This window comes from Macaca mulatta, chromosome 7 (genome assembly GCF_049350105.2).
Source record: "Macaca mulatta isolate MMU2019108-1 chromosome 7, T2T-MMU8v2.0, whole genome shotgun sequence".
Lineage (NCBI taxonomy): Eukaryota > Metazoa > Chordata > Mammalia > Primates > Cercopithecidae > Macaca > Macaca mulatta.
In genome coordinates, this window is record NC_133412.1 from 91314400 (window position 1) to 91337678 (window position 23279).

At 38.4% G+C, this 23279-nt stretch overlaps 1 protein-coding gene across 9 annotated transcripts in view; it reads left to right on the forward strand.

The window, feature by feature from the left end:
* The window catches only part of LRRK1 (leucine rich repeat kinase 1), a 153371-nt gene that overhangs the window by 27640 nt on the left and 102452 nt on the right, over nt 1-23279 (forward strand). For 5 of the 9 annotated variants that reach the window (XM_077940463.1, XM_077940464.1, XM_077940460.1 and 2 more), the window contains one exon: nt 7915-8031. The exons of the other annotated variants lie outside the window; for them this stretch is intronic. In XM_077940463.1, coding sequence (XP_077796589.1) covers nt 7915-8031 — 117 coding nt within the window. The remainder of the gene's footprint in view (nt 1-7914; nt 8032-23279) is intronic. 9 annotated transcript variants of the gene reach the window in all.

Sequence of the window (23279 nt, forward strand, 5' to 3'; positions counted from 1 at the left end):
TAACATAACATATCATCTTCTTGTGCAGGAACACTTAATATTGTAAATATATGAATTCTCACAAATTGAGCCTATCATTTAATGCATTCTCAATTAGAATACAAACAGGATTTCTTTTTGGAAGATGAAAAAAGTATAATAAATTTTACCTAAAGAAATAAACCTATGAAAATAGCCAGGAAAGTTCGGGTCGGGGAGGGGATGGGATGAGAGGAGGGGAGGAGATAGTTGCAGCACATGCTAAAATTTATTCCAATGCCACAGTAATGACTGGGATTGGAGACTAGCGAGGGAATGCACAGAGAAAGCAATGGAACAGGAGTGGCAATGTGAAAATAGGCCAAAATGCACATTGATTTTGCCTTGCTAGTTAGAATTAAAATTAGTCCAGGAAAGGTTTATTTGGGAATAGCATAGGGGTAACATATTGCTTTCTCATTCCCACTCCAAAATCAATTTCAGATGGATCAAATCTATGGCATGGATGCAACTCAATTATATAGGCAGTCTCCTTTTCGTGGGCATTTGGGGGATTCCTAATATGTGCTGTAACAAATAACCCTAGATGTCTTAAGCATAAAAATGAACACCACTAAAAGTCTAGGAAAATGATGAAACTAAACAGTTTTGGAGTAAAGGACATTTTTCTAGGCACAGCACAAAACCTAGACATTGTAAATTTAGGAGAAGTTGAATGAATGTTGAACAACATACTAATTAGAACTATTCAGTAGCAAAGTCCTTCTTAAGTGCCAGTCAACAAATAGGTAGAAATTATTTCCATCATAGATTCCAAAGAGCTGTTTTCCTTCATTTGCAAAGGGCATTAACAAATCAATGAGAAAAATAACATTCCAATTATCTTTCTTTCTTTCTTTCTTTCTTTTTTTAGATGGAGTCTTGCTCTGTCACCAGGCTGGAGTGCAGTGGCATGATCTCAGCTCACTGCAACCTCCGCCTCCCAGCTTCAAGTGATTCCCCTGCCTCAGCCTCCCAAGTAGCTGGGATTACAGGCCCGCGCCACCATGCCTGGCTAATTTTTTGTATTTTAGTAGAGATAGGGTTTCACCAAGTTGGCCAAGATGGTCTCCATCTCCTGACCTCGTGATCTGCCCACCTCAGCCTCCCAAAGTGCTGGGATTAAAGGTACGAGCCACCATACCCAGCCTCCAATTTTCAAATCAAACAAAACGCAGGATTAGGCAGTTTAATTTAGTTAATAGAAAAAAAAAGAAACAATTGATAAACATAGAAAACACACTGTGCCCATTCCTATGGAAAGAAATGCAAATGAAAACCAATTATGAGATATGTTATTCTGTTTTATAGATTGGAAAAATCAGAAAGTTTGGTATTATTTAATGTAGTAAGACTATTGTTTTTGTTCTACTTTATATATATATATATATTTTATTCTCAATATTCTAACTCAATATTGAAAGAGTTAATAATTGAGGCTATCTTGAAAAGAACTTATTGAACATAAACTGGCAATATTTATAAAAATTAGGACTGAATATATCCTCTGCTCCTTCCACTGCTGGAGATTTTATAGTTGCTATGTGGGCAGAAATGCATATGCATTTCCCAGGATGTTTATGTCAGCATTGCAGAGACTAAGAAAAAACTGGAAATGCCCTAAATGTTCATCCATGAAGACAGGAAGCTATCATGAAGAAGAATGTGCTAGATCTCCATGTACCTATGCAGAAGAACTTTCAAGCAGGAAAAGCGAGATGCAGAACATGATTATCGTATAATCCATTTGTTAAAAAACAAGAGGAGGAGAAGTGAATATTTACGTGAGATCCAGGGAAACGTGAGCTGCTCCATGACCTTTGTCTGCACAGTGATGTATTCAAAGGAAATTCCAGCCTGGAATCTTAAAATCAACAAGCAGCAGAAGTCTTTAAGACAGTTGCTTGACAAGGCATCCACGGGGAATTCCACTGAAAGCCCACAGACACGCTGCTGAACTCCTTTGCCCAGCTCTTCCCCAAAAGCTCACAAAATACAGTCTCTGTCATCAATCTTTAATCTGATTATCTCAAGAAAGGCCCCAGGTGCTACCCCCAAAGCCAGCTTGTCTTGTTATGTATGTATGTTTCTGTCTGTGAGTCTGTCTTCCTCCACGTCTGCCCTTTCCAATGCAGACATCTCAGCCCCTCGGCACCCATTCCCTGCCTGCCCAGCACCAGGAAGGTGCACTTGCACTTGCCTTAGGATACAAGGAGGAGGCAGAGGTGGGGAGATGGGACACCTCCTCATGGGTTTCATCTCCGCCGTTGGAATGTGACTTACGAATGCAGGGAGGTCATGAAAGGGATGTAATTTTGCCAAGTATTGGTAAATTCCCCTCCCTATGGGTTGTACCATTTCGCATTCTCTCCAGCAATTAAAGAGCATGTCTGTTTCATCACATTAACCCTTTGTCTATAAGTTGCAAATATTTTTTTCCAAGTCACCATTTGTCTTTTTACCTTGTTTCTGTGTTTTGAGATGTAGAGTTGGGGTTTTTATCCTTATATGTTTAAATTTTATGTTTGGCCATAAAATAAGCCTCCATAAATGTAAAATAATGAAAATCATACAAAATATGTTCAGTGACCACAATAGAAAGAAGTTAGAAATCAACAACAGAAAGAAATTTGGGGAATTCACAAATATGTAGAAATTAACACATTATTAAATAACAAACGTGTTAAAGAAGAAATCACAAAAAATTATAAAATACTTTGATATGAATTAAAACAAAAATACATCATGCTAAAACTTAAGGGATACAGCTAAAGCAGTGCTTAGAGTAAAATTTACAGTGGCAGCTACTTATATATAAAAAAGAAGAAAGATCTCAAATCAATAACCTAAACTTACACCTTAAGAAACTAGAAAAAGAATAGACTAAGCCAAAAGCAAGTAGAAAGAAGGAAATAACAAAAATTAGAGTAGAAATAAATAAAATAGAGAATATAAAAGCAGTAGGGAAAATCAGTGAAATCAAAAGTTAGTTCTTTGAAAAAACCAATGATTTTTGTTGACAAACCTTCGGTTATAATGACCTTAAAAATAAAAAGGAGAAGGCTCAAATTACCAAGATCAGGAATGAAAGAGGAACACCGCTGGCAACCTAACAGAAATAAAAAAGATTATAGGAGAATACTGTGAACAATTTTCACCAACAAATTCAATAACCTAGATGAAATGGATAAAATCCTAGAAAGACATAAACTACCTAAACTGATTCAAGAAGAAATAGAAAATCTGAATACACTTAAAACAAGTAGAGAGACTGAATTAGTAATAAATAAACAAATAAATAATTCCCCACAAAGAAAAGCCGAGCCCAGATAGTTTCACTGGTAAAATCTACCAAACATTTAAAGAAGAGTTAACATCAACTTCACAAACTCTTCCAAACAATAAAATATGGAAGAATACTTCCCAATTCAGTCTATGAAACCAGTATTACCCTGAAGCCGAAACCAGAAAAAGATGTCACAGGAAAACTACAGACCACTATCTCTTTCAAATATAGATGCAAAATCTCAATAAGACACTAGCAAACCAAATTTAGTAACACATAAAAAAGATTATACACCATGACCAAGTGGAATTTTTCTTAGGATTCCAAGCTTGGTTTAACATCAATCAATATAAAAATCCATATTAATAGAATAAAGGAGAAAAAGCATATGATCATCTCAACAGACACAGAAAAACATTTGACAGTATTCACCAACTTTTGATGAAAAACACTCAATAAACTAGTAATAGAAGGAAACTTCCTCAATCTGATAAACTGCATCTGTTAACAACAAAACAAAGCAAAACAAAACAAAAACCATAATTAACATCATACTTAATAGTGAAAGACTGACTGCTTTCTCCTTAACATCAGGAACAAAACAAGGATGTCCACTCTCACTACTTCTATTCAACACTACACTGGAGGTTCTAGCCAGGGCAAAGGCAAGAAAAAGAAATGAAAGGCATTCAGATTGGAAAGATAAAACTATATTTTCAGATGACATCATACTGTATGTAGAATATTCTAAGCAATACACAAAAGACAATTAGAACTAATAGTTCAGCAAATTTGTAGGATGCAAGATCAAAATGTAAAAATCAATTGTGGTTATATGAATTATCACTTAATCTGAAAATTTAATTAAGAAAACAATTACATTTACAATAGCATCAAAAAGAATAAAACATTTGGGAGTAAATGTAAGAAAAGAAGTGTAAGATTTATACACCAAAAACTGCAAAACATTGTTGAAAGAAGTTAAAGAGAACCTAAATAAATGAAAAAACATTCTGTATTCATGAATTGGAAGACTTAATAATGGTAAGATGGCAATACTCCCCAAATTGACTTATGTATTCAATGCAGTCTCTATCAAAATCCTAGCTGAAATTCTACAAAAATGGCAAGATGATTCTAATATTCAAATAAAATGCGAGAGCATGGCTAAACCTATAAAACTCTTAAAAGAGGATTAAATCATTATGATCTTGGATTAGACAATAGTTTCTCAGATACTACACCAAAAACACAAGCGACAAAAGGAAAAATAGGTAAGTTGGACTTCATCAGTTAAAAATTTTTGTTCTTCAATAGACATAATCAAGAAAGTGAAAAGAACCTGTGAAATGGGAGAAAATATTTCCAAATTATTTATCTGATAAAGGACTTGTATCTGATTATATAAAGAACTCTCACAATTCAGCAACAAAAAAACAACCCAATTTTAAAAAGAGCAGACCAGGCGCGGTGGCTCATGCCTGTAATCCCAGCACTTTGGGAGGCCGAGGCAGGTGGATCACAAGGTCAGGAGATCGAGACCATCCTGGCTAACACGGTGAAATCCCGTCTCTACTAAAAATACAAAAAATTAGCAGGCGTGGTGGCAGGCACCTGTAGTCCCAGTTACTCGGAGTTTGAGGTAGGAGAATGGCATGAACCCGGGAGGCGGAGGCTGCAGTGAGCCAAGATCGCGCCACTGCACTCCAGCCTGGGCGACAGATCGAGACTCCGTCTCAAAAAAAAAAAAAAAAAAAAAAAAAAAAAAAAAAAAGAGCAAAGGGTCTAAATAGACATTTATCCAAAGAAGATGTGAAAATGGCCAATCAACACATGAAAAGATGCTCAACTTCACTAATCATTATGGAAATACAAAGCAAAACCACAATCAGATACCACTTCACACCCAACAGAACGGATAACAGAAAGACAGACCGAAAATGGCAAGTGGTAGTAAGGATATGGAGAAATTGGAGCCCTCATTCATTGAAGGTGGGACTGGAACATGCTGCAGGCAGTTTGGAAAATGGTTTGGCAGTTTCTCAACATTTTACACATGCAATTACCATATGATCCAGCAATTCTACTCCTAAGTATATACACAAGAGAACTGAGGGCAGATATTCACAGAAAAACTTGCATATAAATGATCACAGTAGCATTATTCCTAATAACCAAAAAGTGAAAAATCCCAAGCACCCATCAGCTGATGAATAAATAAACAAATGTGGTCTATTCATACAGTGGAATATTACGCAGCAATAGCAAGGAAATAATAGCGTTACTAGCAAGTATGAATTAATATTTAATAATTAAATAATAAGGTCGGGCACAGTGGCTCATACCTGTAATCCCAGCACTTTGAGCAGCCGAGGAGGGTGGATCATCTGAGGTCAGGAGTTTGAGACCAGCCTGGCCAACATGATGAAATCCCGTTTCCACTAAAAATACAAATATTAACCAGGTGTGGTGGCACACATCTGTAATCCCAGCTACTTGGGAGTCTGACACAGGAGAATGGTTTGAACCCGGGAGGTGGAGGTTGCAGTGAGCTGAGATCGCACCTTTGCACTCCTGCTTGGGCAACAAGAGTGAAACTCTGTCTCAAAAAATAATAATCATAATCATAATCATAATTAAATAGTAGTATTATTAAGAGTAAGTACTATAATATGCTACAACATGAATAAATCTTGAAAACATACTGAGTGAAAGAACTAAGTCACAAAAACCGTATTGTATTATTCCACGTATGTGACATGTTCAGAAGAGGCAAACTGTAGAGACGAAAAGTAGATTAGTGGTTGGCAGGGACCCGGGAGGAGGAAGTGGGAACTGAGTGGTATAGCGTATCTTTCCAGGGTGGTACAAATGTTTTAAAATCAGAAAGTGGTGATAGTTACACAACTCTGTGAATATATTCAAACCCACTGAATTGTACACTTTTAAATGGTGAATTTTATGATATGTGAATTATCTCTCAATAAAGCTGTTATCTTTTAAATGTGGCTGATGTATCCATCTTTTATTACTTCTGGGTTGTGAGCCACAGTTAAAGGGGTTATACACTCCCAGGCTAAAAAGAAATTTACCTGTGTTTTCTTTTAATGCTTATATCATTTTATTTTTTTACATTATATCTCTAATTCATTTGGAATTATCTTGGTGTTTCACGGGAGGAATGGATCTGATCATACATTTTTCTATGTGGCTATCCAGTTGTACAAACACCATTGATTAGCACACTATTCTTTGTGGGGCCCTTCTCACAGGACCTGACTCCTGCCCTGGTTCACTCTTTCCTCTGATGGAGACAGCATTCAATTCTAGCGTACCTTTCCCTGGAAATGCTATCAAATTGCTTGTCAGACTTTCAGTGACATCCACGTTTTATCACAGTAATCATTCCCATCAATGATTTTTATGGTGATTAACCAGACAATTAGCTGCCTCCAGGTTTTAAGTCTGCATCATAAAGCTTATATCTTACTTGGGAATATTATTGGGCATTCCTTATGCTTTTAAGCAAGATCTTTTAACAAAATCTATTAGCCAAAATTAACTCCAAAGCCACTCATTTGAATGTCGGCTAATCTCATTAAGCAGAATTTTAATTTACTTATTTTATAGCTTTATTGAGGTATAATTGATGAATAAAAATTATATATATTTAATGTATACCCTGTGATGATTTGATATACATAAATGTTGCAAAATGATTAGTGTAATCAGCTTAATGAACACATCTACCACTTCACATAATTACCTTTGTGTGCCTGTGTGTATTAACAACACATAAGATCTACTCTTTTAGTAAATTTCAAGTGTACAATTCAGTATTATTAACTACATAGTCAAGAGGCTGTACATTAGATCCCCAGAACTTACTCATCTTATAACTAAAAGTTTGTACCCTTTGACCAACACCTCCCTATTTCTCCTGTGCCCCAGCTCTTGGCAACCACCGTTCACTCTCGGCTTCTTTAATTTGAACTTTTTAAGATTCCACATATAAGTAAGATCATAGAGTATTTGTCTTCTGTGTCTGGCTTATTAATCACTTAGCATAATGTTCTCCAGGTTCACCCATGTTGCAAATGACAGGATTTACTTCCTTTTAAATGATGAATAGTATTCCATTTTTTTGTGTGTGTGTGTTTGTATATATGTATGTGTGTGTATATATATATATATATGTATATAAGCCACATTTTCTGTGTCCATTCATCTGTCAAAGGACACAGGTTGTTTCCATATCTTGGCTATTGTGAATAATGCTACATACAGTTAATATGAGATTACAGATATCTCTTCAAGATACTGATTTCCTTTCCTGTGGGTAAATACCCAGTAATGGGATTTCTGGATCATATGGTAGCTCTATTTTTAATTTTTTGAGGAGCCTTCATACTTTTTCCCATAATGGCTGCTACCTTACATTCCCATCAACAGTGTATGAGTGGCCCCTTCTCCTCGTCAACATGTGTTATCCTTGTCTTTTTCATAATAGTCACCCTAACAGGTGTGAGGTAATAACGCATGGGTTTTTTTGTTTGTTTGTTTTGTTGCTGTTGTTGTTGTTTGAGACACAGTCTCGCTCTCTCCTCCAGGCTGGAGTGCAGTGGTGCAATCTCAGCTCACTGCAACCTCCGCGTCCCAGGTTCAAGCAATTTTCTGCCTCAGCCTCCCCAGTACCTGGGTCTACAGGCACATATCACCACACCCAGGTAATTTTTTGTATTTTTAGTAGAGATGGGGTTTCACCATATTGGCCAGGCTGGTCTCAAACTCTTGAGCTCGTGATCTGCCTGCCTCGGCCTCCCAAAGTGCTAGGATTACTGGCGTGAGCCACAGCACCCAGCCTAATCCATGTTTTTAATTTGCATTTCCCTGATGATCAGAGATGCCGACAACCTTTTTCTGTACCTTTGGTTATTTGTATGTCTTCTTTGGAATAATGTTTATTCAGGTCCTTTGCCCATTTTAAAAATCAAGTTACTTAGCTTTTTTGCTATTAAGTCATATGGGTTATTTACATGTTTTGAATATTAACCCCTTATCAGATATATGGTTTGCAAATATTTTCTCTCATTCCACAGGTTGCCTTTTCATTTTGTTGATTGTTTCCTTTGCTGTGGTTTTAGTTTGATGTAATCCCACTTGTTTATTTGCACTTTGGTTGCCTGTACTTTCTGTGTCATATCAGAAAAATCACTGTCAAGACTAATTAATGTCAAGGAGAATTTTTCATACGTTTTCTCCTAGGAGTTTTATCATTTCTTATGTTTTAAGTCTTTAATTTATTTCTAGTTAATTTCTGTGCATGGTATAAGATATGGGTCCAATTTCATTACCTTGCATGTAGATGTCCAGTTTTTTTCAACACTATTTATTGAAAAGACCATTATTTCTCCATTGTGTATTTTAGGTACCATTCTCAAAGATTAGTTATTTGTATATTCATAAATTTATTTCTGGACTCTCCATTCTGTTTCATTGGCCTGTGTCTCTATTTTTACACATAGACCAATGCATAAAATTAGAACCATACTGTTTTGATTATAATTTGTAATATAGTTTGAAATCAGGAAGCGTGATGCTTCTAGCTGTGTTCTTTCTCAAGATTGCTTGGGCTTATTGGGGGTCTTCTGTGGTTCCATATAAATTGTAGGATTTTTTTTCTATTTTTGTGAAAAATGCCATTGGAATTTTGATAGGAATTGCATTGAGTCTATGGATCACTTTGGGTAGTATGGACATTTTAACAGTATTAATGCTTCCAATCCATGGAGATGGGATATCTTCCCATTTATTTGTGTCTTTTTCAATTTCTTTCATCAATGTCTTATAGTTTTTAGCATATAGATCTTTCTGCTCCTTGGTTAAATTTGCTCCTAAGTATTTTCTGTAGCTATTGTAAATGGGATTGTTTTCTTAATTTCTTTTTCTAAAAGCTTATTGTTGGTGCACAGAACTACGATCAATGTTTTGTATGCTGATTTTGTGTCCTGCAACTTTACTGAATTTATTTATTAGTTCTACTCGTTTTCTGGTGGAGTCTTTAGGTTTTCTGCATATAAGATCATGTCATCTGCAAACACAGACCATTTGACTTCTTTTCTTATTTGGATGCCTTTTATTTCTTTTTCTTGCCTAATTTATCTGGCTAGGAGTTCCAGTAGAAGTGGCAAGAGCAGGCATGCTTATCTTGTTCCTGATCTTGGAGAAAATGCTTTCAGGTTTTCACCATTAAATATGATCATAGCTGTAGGCTTGTGATATATGGTTTTTATGATGTTAAAGTACATTCCTTCTATACCTAACTTGTTGAGAATTTTTATTTTGAAAGGATGTTGAATTTTGTCTATGCTTTTTCTGCATTTATTGAGTTCGTTATATGATTTTTATCATTTATTCTGCTAATGTGGTGTATCATGTCTGTTGATTTGCATATGCTGAACCATCTTTGTTTCCCAGGGATAAACTGAACTTAATAACAGTGTATGATCCTTTTAATGTGTTGTTGAAATCAGTTTGCCAGTATTCTCTTGAGGATTTTTGCACCTAAGTTCAGCAGGGATATTGGTCTGTAATTTTCTTTTCTTATGGTGCTTTTATCTGGTTGTGGTAGGAGGTATTGCGAGTCTTGTAAAACAAGTTTGAAAGTCTTTATTCTCTTCAATATTTGGAAGAGTTTAGGAAGGACTGGCATTTATTCTTCTTTAAATGTTTGGTAGAATTCACCTGTGAAGCCATCTATCTGGTTCTGGGCTTTTTATTTTTAGGTTTTTGATTACTTCCTCAGTCTCCTTACTAATCATTGGCCTGTTCAGATTTTCTATTTCTGTATGACTTATTTTTGATAGGTAGTATGTTTCTAGGAATTTATTCATTTCTTCTAGGTTATCTAATTTGTTAGTGTATAATTGCTATAATAGTCTCATAATACTTTATAGTTCTATTATATCAATTGTAATGCTACCTCTTTCATTTATAATTTTATTTGTTTGAGTTCTCTTTCTTTTTTTTCTTAGTCTAGCTAACGATTTGTCAATTTTTTTTTTCGGAAAAAAAAACTCTTTCACTTTTCTTTTTTTTTTTTTTCTTTTTTTTTCTTTTTGCTTTTGTTTGAGACAGAGTCTCGCTCTGTCATCCCCAGGCTGGAGCGCAGTGGCACAGTCTCAGCTCACTGCAACCTCCACCTCCCGGGTTCAAGCAATTCTCTGCCTCAGCCTCCTGAGTAGCTGGGATTACAGGCGCCCACCTGTAATCCCTGTAATACAAAAAAGCCTGGCTAATTTTTGTATTTTTAGTAGAGACGGGGTTTCACCATCTTGACCAGGCTGGTGCTGACCTCCTGACCTCGTGATCCACCCACCTCAGCCTCCCAAAGTGCTGGGATTGCAGGTGTGAGCCGCCGTGACCAGCCTGATCTTTTCTATTACCTATTTAGTCTCTATTTCGTTTATTTCTGTTCTAATATTTATTTTCTTTCTTCTACCTTTGGGCTTAGTTTGCTCTTTTTCTAGTTCCTTATAGTGTAAAGTTAGTTTGTCTAATTGAGATATTTTTTTTTGCTTAATGTAGGCATTTCTGGCTATCAGCTTTCATCTTAGAACTGCTTTTGCTGTATCCATAAATTTTGGTATGTTGTGTTTCCTTTTCCACTTGTCTCAAGATACTTTCTGATTTCCTTTTTGATTTCTTCTATGACCCATTGGTTGTTCAGGAGTATGTGGTTTAATTCCACATATGTGTGGATTTTTCAATTTTCTTCTTGTTGTTGATTTCTAGTTTTACACCATTATGATCAGAAAAGAAACTTGATACTATTTCCATCATCTTAAATATGTTAAGACTTGTTTTATGGCCCAATATATGACATTTCTTGGGGAATGTTTCATGTGTGCTTGAGAAAAAATTATATTCTCTTGCTGTTGAAGGCATTGTTCTGCAAAAGTCTGTTAGGTCTATTTGGTCTATAGTGCTATTCAAATTCACTCTTTTCTTATGAATTTTCTGTCTGGATGATCTGTCTATTATTGAAAGTGGGGTTTTGAAGTCCCCTACTATTATTATATTGCTATATATTTCTCCTTTCAGTTCTGTTAATATTTGCTTTACATATTTATGTGCTCCAATGTTAGGTACATACATACTTAAAATTAGTACACTCTTTTAATGAATTGACCCCTTTATCATTATATAGTGACCTTCTTTGTCACTTCTGACAGATTTTGACTGAAAGTCTATTTAGTCTGGTATAAGTATAGTCATTCTTTAGCTCTTTTGGTTACCATTTGCATGAAGTATCTTTTTTTATTCCTTCACTTTCCGTCTATGTGTACCTTTAAAGCAAAAGTGAATCTCTTATAGGTAGCATGTTGTTGGTTCTTGGATTTTTAAAATCTATTCAGCTACTGTGTCTTTTGATTGGAAAATTCAATCCATTTATATTTAAAGTAGTTACTGATAAGTAAGGATACACTTTTGCCAATTTGTTAATTCTTTTCTGATTGTTCTGTAGTTGGTTGTTGTTGTTTTTGTTGCTGCTGCTGTTGTTGTTGTTATTGTTGTTGTTGTTGTTGTTGAGACGGATTCTTACTCCGTTGCACAGGCTGGAGTAGAGTGGCGTGATCTCTGCTCACTGCAACCTCCACCTCCTGGGTTCAAGTGATTCTCCTGCCTGAGCCTCCCGAGTAGCTGGGATTACAAGCATGCACCACCACTCCCGGCTAATTTTTGTGTGACAGGGTTTCACCATGTTGGCCAGGCTGGTCTCAAACTCCTGACCTCAAGCGATCTGCCCGCCTCAGCCTCCCAAAGATCTGGGATTACAGACATGAACCCCCACACCCAGCCTGTTCTGTAGTTCTTTTGTTTTGTTCTTTCTCTCTTCGTATCTTCCTTTTTAATTTGTTGTTTTTCTGTCGTGTATTAAGCAGCATTTTTAAATAAGGGAATTATCGGAGTAAACAACTGGGGCCTTTCATTTTGGCACGAACATGTATACTGAATATTTACTGAGCTTCAGCTGTATGCTGGGCAGCATGCAGGGATCTGGCTGTGTCCACTGGCATATACTGTCCTGTCTGGAGTTGATGTTCAGGTGTTTTGGGTACGTCTGTACCTCTGCTCCCCAGCGAGCCCAGCAAGGGTGCTAAAGCAAGGCTTTTGTCTTCCACTTTTTGGCCTCACTAACATTTGACACATAGCTAAGTAAATAAGATTCCAATACCCGCTAACTTATTCATTTGAATACGCATGATTCATCTCAGATGGCTAAGGAATAAGATAGAAACCCCAGACTTCACAGTTTTGAGACAGGGGCCAAATTTCTAACTTAACTTCAAGTAACAATAATAGTAGCTAGCATTTATCTAGAGCCTCTCAGGGTCAGGCAGTGTTCTAAGCACTCCTCGTGTTTTCATCCACTTGATCCTCACAATAACCCCTCTGAAGCAGGTGCCACCATCCTCTCCACTTCTGCAGCAGAGAAGAGGCAGTGGAGAGGACGGAAATGAGCCGGGGCCTGGAGGTGGGCCCAGCAAGCAGGGCGGGGTCAGCATGGCGGTCACACTTCTCCGTTTCTCTCCCGGGCTCTCTGTGCTCTGGGACTTCCTTCGCTGCCAACGTTTTAGGGTCATGTATTTCTGGGCAGTGTGGATGACTAAGGTCTCAGATGCTTTTATGACTTGGAAAGCCCCCAAATATTATCTTGAAAGAGTTTACATTTTGACCTGATATGAACCCTACAACTGTTGTGCTGAAGTGACCAGACTTTAGGGCAGGGTTGGAGGGGGATGTGGGGCTGAGGGGCCAAAAGAAAATCATTTTTGGAAAGGAAAATGTAGAAGTGCCTGAAGGCATCATTCTCCTCCTCTTTTACTGGGAGAATTCTGTGCCCCTGTGGCCATGCCGTAACTGTAGACGGGCAAAATCATAGACGACCCCCTTATTAATATGCAGAGAGCCCTGGACGGTCAACAAATTGAAGTGGAGAGGCTTTCAATGACACAGCCTAGGTAGGCACCCATGGCAGTGAGTAAGCAGAACCCAGCCTGCGGGCAGCACTGGACAGAGCAGGAGGCTGGCAGACCTACTCTGCGGAGGACAGTCCAGGACCCGGGTCAGACCACATGCAGGCAGAGAAAGGAGAGGCAGCCTGGTGGGAAATTCTCAAGTACTTTCTGGGGTGTACCCCTGTGGTTTGAGAAGCATGGAAGACGTAAGGGCTGCTTCCAGATAAGGCAGACACAGGAACAAAAGCTAAGGGAACCTTGGTCCGTAGAGGAAATGAGAGTACAGTCTGGCAGCCTCATGGGCACCTGGAGTAGGGAGGAAGGGGCCAGGCCTCCTGGAAATCACCCCATTTGTGTACTTGCCGCTTCCATTGTGTATGTATTTTTTTTATTTCTATGCATTGTGCAATATCTTTTGTATGTGCCATTTTCTTTTACAAGAAGACGATAATATTCAGACATCTTAAATACTTGTCAAACACCATGCTACGTCAAATAGCACAGCTGGGACTTGAAACCAAGTCTTCCCACGTACAGAGTACAGTTCTTTCTGTAACTGCGCGTTTTAACACAGTTCTCAGTAGATGACATGATTGGAAAATTTTTGGTGCCTCATCCTAAATGTTCCTTCCAGATTGAGACATCTTCTTCCTTTCTTTCCACCCATTCTTGTTAGGAGGAAGTTAAATTCAGTTAGGAAATATACTTTGTTAACCTGAAAAGCATTGTTTTTTAATATAACAATGTTCTTGTTATAGTAGTAATAGAGAAATAACTGGAAAATAGAGAAAAGTGTTTCGACAAGTTCACCTTGAATTCCACCACGTTAAGAAAAACCGATGTTATCATTTTAGGGGCTTCCTTCTTGTCAGTTTTCCTGTTTGTGTAGTTCTAGTGTCTGTGAATGTTATAATTGTCATAATTACCATTCTTTGCTATACTAAAAACAGTGCTGCAATCAGCATCTTTTTTTTTTTTTTTTTTTTTTTGCATAGTGCTTTTTAAATGTGTAGAACTATTCTTTTGGAATCAGTTTCCCAGAAGCACATGGCAATGTCAAAGGGTGTCCTGATCCTCCAGTATTTATAATCACAATCATCTTCCCCAAAATCGGACTAGGACTGACTCTATGTGTGTGAGTGTGTGTCTGTGTGTGTGTGTGTGTTTATCTTTAAATTGTACCATTTTCTATAGTATTACTGAGTGATTTTTAATTTTCCAGAAAGATGGTTCTTCTTTTTTTATCAGGTCGGTTTTTGTCTGTTGGCTCTCCCAAGTCCCTCAAGCATCCCCTTTTGGGTAAAAGGCATGGTTTCTGCTGCGGATGTTTGAAAGTAAACTCTGGAAATACTATAGCAGCGCACTTGAGCTCTTCCTGTGTGTCTCAGCAAGCTGTGTCCCCAGGGTCTAGCTCAGCACATAGGAGGTACTAAATATTTGTAGAACGAATGAGCAATAAATAAATGAATTTTTGGAAGAGGAACAAAATCTAGGAAAGAATTCATCTTCAGAGCTTTGTATTTCTGTGTTTCTCTTCTTCTGCAGCAGAAAATTCATGGAGGGATTGGTTTCCATTTCCTCTCTGTTTTTTCCATCTAATGAGACAGGGTCATCTCATGTTTTAGTTTCCACGTTTCTGCCATGCATGTTAAGTGCTGAATAAGGGTCTCATGTTCGGCTGTTGTCTTAGTTTGTTTTCTGTTGCTATAACTGGATGCTAGAGACTGGGTAATTTATAAAGCAAATGAATTTGTTTCTTACAGTTCTGGAGGCTGGGAAGTCTATGGGTGAGGGGCTGCATCTGGTGAGGGCTTCTTGCTGGTGGGGACTCACCGTAGAGTCCTGAGGTGACGTCAGGCATCACATGGCAAGGGGCCTGAGTGTGCTGGCTCAGGTCTGTCTTCCTATTCTTATAAAGCCACCAGTCTCATTACAGGGTCCCCACCCTGATGACCTTATCTAATCTTGATTATGCCCCAAAGGCCTCAACTCCTAATACCATTACAATGGGGATTAAGTTTCAACATGAATTTTGGAGGGGACATTAAAACCGTAGCAGTTGGGGGCTGGGTGTGGTGGCTTACACCTGTAATCCCAGCACTTTGGGAGGTCGAGGTGGGCAGATCATGAGGTCAAGAGATGGAGACCATACTGGCCAACATGGTGAAACCCCATCTCTACTAAAAATACAAAAATTAGCTGGGCGTGGTGATGCGTGCCTGTAATCCCAGCTACTCGGGAGGCTGAGGCAGGAGAATCACTTGAATCTGGGAGGCAGAGGTTGCAGTAAGCCAAGATTGCACCACTGCCCTCCAGCCTGACAACAGAACATGACTCCGTTAAAAAAAAAAAAAAAAAAGCAGTTGGGAACACACAGGCTAGGAAGCAGAGGTTGAGCTTTGATGGCAGTTGTTAGGGGTCCACATCTCAGCTCTGCTGTTGGGAGCTGTGTAGGGGCAGTTTCTCTAACCACCCAGGGCACTGGTTACCTTGTGGTGAGTGATAATGAGAAGCCCAACCTTGTATAGGTGTTGGGAGGAAGTCAAATGCACGCAGGACACTTTCTACAGCATCCGGCAGGACTCAATAAATGGCACCAATGATCAATACATTTGAAATATTATTATAAACCATTTTATTTTATCTTTTAACATCTGGGGACACCTGTGCCAATTATTGTTCAATGAGACTTTCTTACTCTCCATTCTTTTTTCTAGAGCAACTAAGTCAAGATTTGGTAGATTGAGAGCAAAGAGTTGCTTCAGTATAAATAATACCACTGAAGAAGGAGTTCACTAAGCCAGGGTGAAACATAGTTAACATTTCGCTGTACATGCTTCATCTTTTAATATTTTTTTTCTTAACTTCAACAGCAATACAAGATCAGTGCAAAAAAAAAAAAAGATATTGAAAAACACAGAAAAATAAAAATATTTTTAGAACTCCAGGCTGGGCATGGTGGTTCATGCCTGTAATCCCAGCACTTTGGGAGGCCAAGGTGGGTGGATCACTTGAGGTCAGGAGTTTGAGACCAGCCTGGCCAATGTGGTGAAACCCTGTCTCTATTAAAAATACAAAAATCAGCTGGGCGTGGTGGCGGACACCTATAATCCCAGTTACTTGGGAGGCTGAAGCACAAGAATTTATTGAACCTGGGAGGTAGAGGTTGCAGTGAGCCGAGATCACACCACTGCACTCCAGCCTGGGTGACAGGGTGAGACCTTGTCATAAATAAATAAATAAATAAATAAATAAATAAATAAATAAATAAAATTTTTAAACTCCAGTCATTTCATCTGCTGAAGGGGACAGCTGCTGTAATTTTTGTGTGTCCTTCAGATCTGCTTTCTAAACAGAGACAGGGAGAGGGAGGAGAAAAGAGCGTCAGGTTCAGGTTTTACAAACAAAAATAATAGACTCTATGTATTATCTATACTCATAGACTCATTAGGAACCTTTTTTCAAAGAATATTAATCACAAATAATTGGAGAACCTAGAATAAATTCTTTCATTTTGCTATATATATGTATATATATATACACACACACATATATATATATATATATATATTTTTTTTTTTTTTTGAGACAGAGTTTCGCTCTTATTGCCCAGGCTGGGGTGCAATGGCGCGATCTTAGCTCACTGCAACCTCTACCTCCCAGATTCAAGCAATTATCCTGCCTCAGCCTCCCGAGTAACAGGGATTACAGGCAAGCACCATCACATCTGCCTAATTTTGTATTTTCAGTAGAGACAGGGTTTCCCCATGTTGGCCAGGGTGGTCTCGAACTCCCGACCTCAGGTAATCTGCCGGCCTCAGCCTCCCAAAGTGCTGGGATTACAGGCATGAGCCACCACGCCCAGCCCATTTTGCATATTTTTAAATGGTGTCCATCTGTGTTCTGTGTTTTTCCTGTGATTTGTCACGGCCTCTATCCTACGTTCTACTTTTAGCTTGATATCTGGTAAGCATTTTTTCACACTTCTCCTTAGTCTTCATTGTCATAGGTTCTAATGGCTGCATCCTAGCCCCTTATTCTGAAGTACCAGCAGGTACTAACTTAGAAAGCTGAGTAGCAGTGACTCTGTAGGTCCCAGGGTCAGGACTCACTGCTTCCACTCCAGCTGCTCATTGCCAGCGCTGTTGTTTTGTGAACCTGTGTCACTGTCTTTGCTTTGTTCCTCTGTAAAATGGCAGCAGAGTCACCTCCTTCCGAACGTTCAGTTAAGTGATGTGAGTTCAGTCCCCAGGCCTGTGCTGGCCCTTGGGCACCACCCTGCTCTACACCACACCCTAATTCTTGGCCTGGGCCGATTGTCTGGAGAGCTGCTCTTACCTCGGTTATGGCAGGGACCCCTGCTGAAATCCTGACTCAGGAGTGGTCTTTTAGTGTGTGCCATGTCATTTTTGCAGGGAAATGCCTAGAAGAGAAAATCGTGGGAGAACAGGCTGACCTCCCTCTTTTGTTATGTAATACTGTCCCCTTGCTTTCTGAAATGACCATCGGGTTGGCAAGGCCTCCTACGATGGCAAATGGACGAGAGGATGCACCCATTTCCCCACATTCACACCAGCAAGGAATGTTATAATCCTGTCAGTGTTTTACTGTGTCAGGTGGACATTACATAGCATCTTGTGATTAATTATATTTTTATTACTAAAGCAAATAGCACTTTTCCATGCAATTTTCCCCCATGGGACCAACCTGTCTATATGTAAAACCATCCATCTCCCTTTTGTTAAAAATTCCTAGTGATTTGGTGAGGATATCCAGAAAAGAGTAATCTATGCCATGAAGCATTTCTGCAATGAGAAATGCTGGCCTGTGAGCCAGAGTTGTTAGTGAGAGCCTGCAGAGCCCGGCCCTGGCTTTTGCTTTCCTGTCTGATGCAGGTGGAGGGCCTGGGTGATGGGTGCAATGGCCCTGAGCACCCGCCATCTGGAGAGGAATTACCACTGCGGATCACCCTGGGGCTGGGTGACCCTCCCTCCTCTGCACACCCCCAACCTCCACATCTTTCCTGAAGACACCAAGGGTTGGATTTCACCGTAATGTGACCCAGAGATGTAAACGGCTGCTGATGCTAAAACACTAGAGTGATATCTGGCAAAGAAAGAAGCATCCTTCCAGTGGGAGGCTGGCAAAACTAGGGCAACAGAGGGCGAGCCCCCAAAGTGCCAGGAGGATGTCACCTCCCAGGAAGGCCAGCCCTCTTTCCCTGGTGCTTTGGCCACAAGGGGACTCAGTGGCACAAGAAGGTCGTTAAACAACTATGACCAGGTCAGTAGCATCCTAAGCTTCGTTTTGTTTGTTCTGCAGTGAGCTGTGGGCTGGTAGATCATTTTCACTTTTTGCTGCTCTACTGACGGAGGCAAATGCAATAAAAAATGTCATGGATGTGCAAATAAAATGGCAGTGTCTTTTCTAAGATTAACAGAGGATGTCACACACTTTGAATGGACTGAAAGCATTTGCCTTTTATTCTAAGTGTTTTCCTTGGCGGACAGGAGAGAAATACACACACACACACACACACACACACACACACACGGCCAACATTTAGAACTTACAGAATTAAAGCCATTTTTTTTTTCATTTCATTTTCTCTATTGTCCTAGATTTGTGGGAAAAAAGACAGTAGAGAGAGAATTTTATTCTAATTATTGGGACAGGAGAGATGGCTTAACAATTATTGTTCTGGAACAAAAGGTAAGACTGTCTCCTTGGAACATAAGGACAGACAGAAGCAGGGATGGACAGACGGGGGCAGTCTCTTTCGAGGTGTGCCTGCAGAACAGTGAGCTGCCGGCCATCAGGGACACGGTTTCCACGGCCAGCATTACTCTGTCATATTCACGGAATTCTGTTTTATTATTCTTTCAGAATACTGAAAAAGAAAAATAATTTCTGTTAGATTTTGTAATTAAAATAATTCGTTTTTTCTGAAACATGAATTATGAAAATGATGTTTAAAGACTGAATTATTGACAGCTAAAATCATTTCTCCTTGAAAGGCTGACTGTGAAACACACAGTATCACTGAAGGTATTTATTTAAAAGTAGTATATTAAATTGAAAGCAATTATCAAGAACTAAATGGTTTTCAGGTCCTACAGGTTTTTAAACATTTTATGTTTTTTCTAACCAAATGCTTCTTTACATAGAAACTTTAACTTACCCTCCGTGGCCAGCACATTGAAATGCCAGTGCACAGTGAAGACTAACACTTACCAGCAACCAGAAATATGTTCACTTACAAGCTGAGAGCTCATTGTAAATGTTTCTTGTCATCTTGAATGGCACCATATGTGCTGATTCCATAACCCTAGCTATTCACTGCATTTATAATTTCGTCTTCCCTTACCAGTTCCTACTTCTAACCACTGCCTTTAAAAATCAAACTAGTAACACCAACCAAACCTGAAAAAACAAATTTCCCTGGTGCTATTCATTTATCCTTCTCCTCCTTTACTTCATTAAATACTTAATTGGAATGTATTAGCTTTGCATTAAAGGCAAGTTAGATGCCTAGAAATTTGGAAATTATCATCACTGTATATGAAAGTAATGACATAAATTATAATTTAGAGAACAAAAAGGATTTTCTAAAATGTGAAACTGCATTATAGCAATGTTCTACTATTATTTCCCTATTTGCTCTAGCTACTTTCTTGGGACATTAATGTGTTATTGAAATAGAATGTTTGCCCCATTTTATTTTCTAATATGAATTTGAAATCTTTATGAGGAAAATATTTAGAACTGAGATATTTTCCTGTATAAAAGAATATAATTATGGACAATAGTTGATGAATAAGCACAAGTAACTGAATAATCTCAAATGGTATAAATGCATTTCCTACATTTTAAGTTTAAATCAAAAGTTGCCAGTTCTCAAATACAAAACAATAGTATTTTGGAGAAAAAAAAAATGACTAAATAAAGATTATCTCTAGGAAAAGGTGCAGAAGTTCTAAATTTTGATGAAGCCTAATTTAGCAATTTTTCCTTTCCTGGTTATTGTTTTCTGTGACGGTGAGGAGGGGCTTTTGCCTTTATATTTATATCTGAACTATTTAATTTTTTTCAGTGAGAATATGTTCTTTTATTACTTTTGTAGTTTCTTTAAAGTTTTGAATGAAGCGGTCATATATTCCCATTATGCAGGTCTTGGGAAATAAAGAAGAAAAATCTTTTCTAGTTCTGTCATGAATTCCCCTGTGGCCAATGCATAATACTCATATAAGGTCAAAGCATTTTGGTCCTTTTTCTTTCCATTTAAATAAATGTTAACCATTCTCTGTATAATTTCAGGAAATTAAATGAGATTGGCAGATTAAATTAAATGCATATATATTAACTGGTATCTTTTCCTAATGTCCTTCCAACAACTTGATTGGTTGGACCAGACCCTCAGCCCACAGGGTCAGTGAGAGTGGATATGGTGTCACCCCTGCAACTTAAGAAAGTCAGAGTCAAAACAGATAAACACCACAACATTTTAATAATGTAAAGAGAACTGAGCAGGTTCCAGATTCGTATTACATCGTTTACTCCACACACAAGGCATGATTGAAAAATCAAGTTAAATCACCCTGTAATCTCACAGGCACCTTATGGCCTACATACGCCCTAAGTTCCACCTTCACAATGTCCGTTAAAAGTTCCACCTTCACAATGTCCCTTAACTTGGGCTTAAAGGTTTAGCTGTTTGTATGTATGTTCCTAACATGGACAGAAGAGGTTACTTTGTACCTGCTTGTGCATTCACACATACACATGCCTGTACATGTCTTTTACTGGATAAGCGGGTATTTGTTTAATTCTGAAAGACAAGCAATGACATAATTAAGTGCTCCCATCTGAGGGATGACTGCAGTTGATTCTACTCCTTCTGGGCCCTGCTAATGGCCTTTCTCCCTCTGGCCTGCTCTCAGATATCTCAGGGGCTCTGCCTGTAAATAATTAATGGTGACTCTTAATGTGTGTTGGGAAGTGAAGCTGCCTTATTCACATGTATAACCGCTTACACACCAAGCCTTTTCCCGATTCCTCTTTTCAAAAGCACACAGCCAAGACACAATAATCTCCACTCAGACACAGCAATTCTGTGTTGGCATCTCAGGGATGATACAGATTGTGTGTGATGGTCATCCATTTACTTGGATTTTCAGAATGATTGCCTTTGAAATGGAGCAAGTCATGGCTTAGCGTGAGTTGTAAAGACCCTGGATTGGTATTAGGGCCTTTGCTTTGTAAGCAGCTTGCCTTTGCCTTTCTACAGAGCAGGATTTTTCAGCTTTGGTGGCAAGACTTTATACCTTGTGTCATATGGTAAGCCTTGCATTTAGAGTATAGACATTAGGACTCACCTTTTCTCTCAACATTTTGTTATGAAAAATTTCAAACATACACTAAAGTTGAAAGAATTGAACCATCTATAGTCATATGCATACCACTCAGGTCGCACCATTAACACTTCCAAAATTTCTCTCTTACCTTTCTATCCAACTGTTCACTCATTTTTAATGCATTTCAAAGCATATTGCAAACATCAGTACACTTCACTCTTAAATACTGTAGCACGCATAGTATGGACTAAGGTTCAGTATTGTTTGTAGTTTTTTTAGGTAAAATATATATAAAGTAAGATACACATATCTTAAATGGACTGCTTGATAAGTTTTGACAAATACAGCAACTGTGTAATGAAAACTCCAGTGAGATATAGAACCACCAAACTAATGTCCTTATGCCCCATCCACGGTAAAACTCGCTGTCTACCCTGTGCCCACGATCCACTCTTCTGACTTTTTATTCGCTGTACCTTAGAACAGCATATAAATGGAATCATTTTTGTACAAAGTTTCTTTCACTCAGCATCTTTTTTGAGATTGCTATCAGTCTTTTCACACATCAATCGGTCCTTCCTTTTTATTGTTGAATAGTTACTGTACCACAGTTTGTTTATTCATTCTCCTGTGGATGGATACTTGGGCTATTTACAGTTTGGAAATATGAATAAGGCTGCTATGAACATTCTTGGATACCTTTTTTGACATATTTATCTTGGGTAGATAAGAATGGAATTTTGTGTCACAGGGTAGGTATACATTTAGTTTTATAAGAAACCACCAGACCTGTTTCCAAAGTGATTGGACCATTTTGCACTCTAACCAATAAGGTATGAACATTCTGGTTGCTCCATTTCCTCATCAAGTAGTGTTGGTCTTACAATTTTAGCTATTCTGGTGAGAGCATAGTGGTATCTCATCGTGGTTTTAATTTGCATATCCCTGATGACCAATGACATTGAGCTTTTTGAATATTTTTTGCTGTTCAAATCTTTACCCTCTCTCTTTCGTTCTCTCTTTCTCTCTTTCTTTCTCCCTTCCCTTCCCTTGCTCCTTCCTTCCTTCCTTCCTTCTGTTTTGTTTTTTTTTTTGAGGCAGGGTCTTGCTCTGTCACCGAGGCCAGTGGAGTGCAGTGGTGCAATCACAGCTCATTGAAGCCTTGACCTCCTGGGCTTAAGCCATCCTCCCACCTCTCAGCTTCCTGAGTAACTGGGACTACAGGTGTGCACCACCATGCCCAGCTAATTTTTAAAATTTTTCGTTAGAGACAGGGTCTGTATGTTTCCCACACTGGTCTCAAACTCCTAGGCTCAATGGATCCACCACCTTGACCTTCCAAAATGCTGGGATTACTTTGGTGTGAGCCACCATGCCCAGCCTGCTCATTTTCAACTGGATTGTTTGTCTTTTTATTATGGAGTTATGTGAGTTTTTATATTGTAGATACCATTCATTTTCAGATATGTTTTGAAAATATGTTATTGTGGTCTATAATTTGCCTATTTAACTTTAAATGGTATCTTTTGAGGAGCAGAAGTTTTAAATTTTGATGAAGCCTAATTTAGCAATTTTTCCTTTCCTGGTAATTGTTTTCTG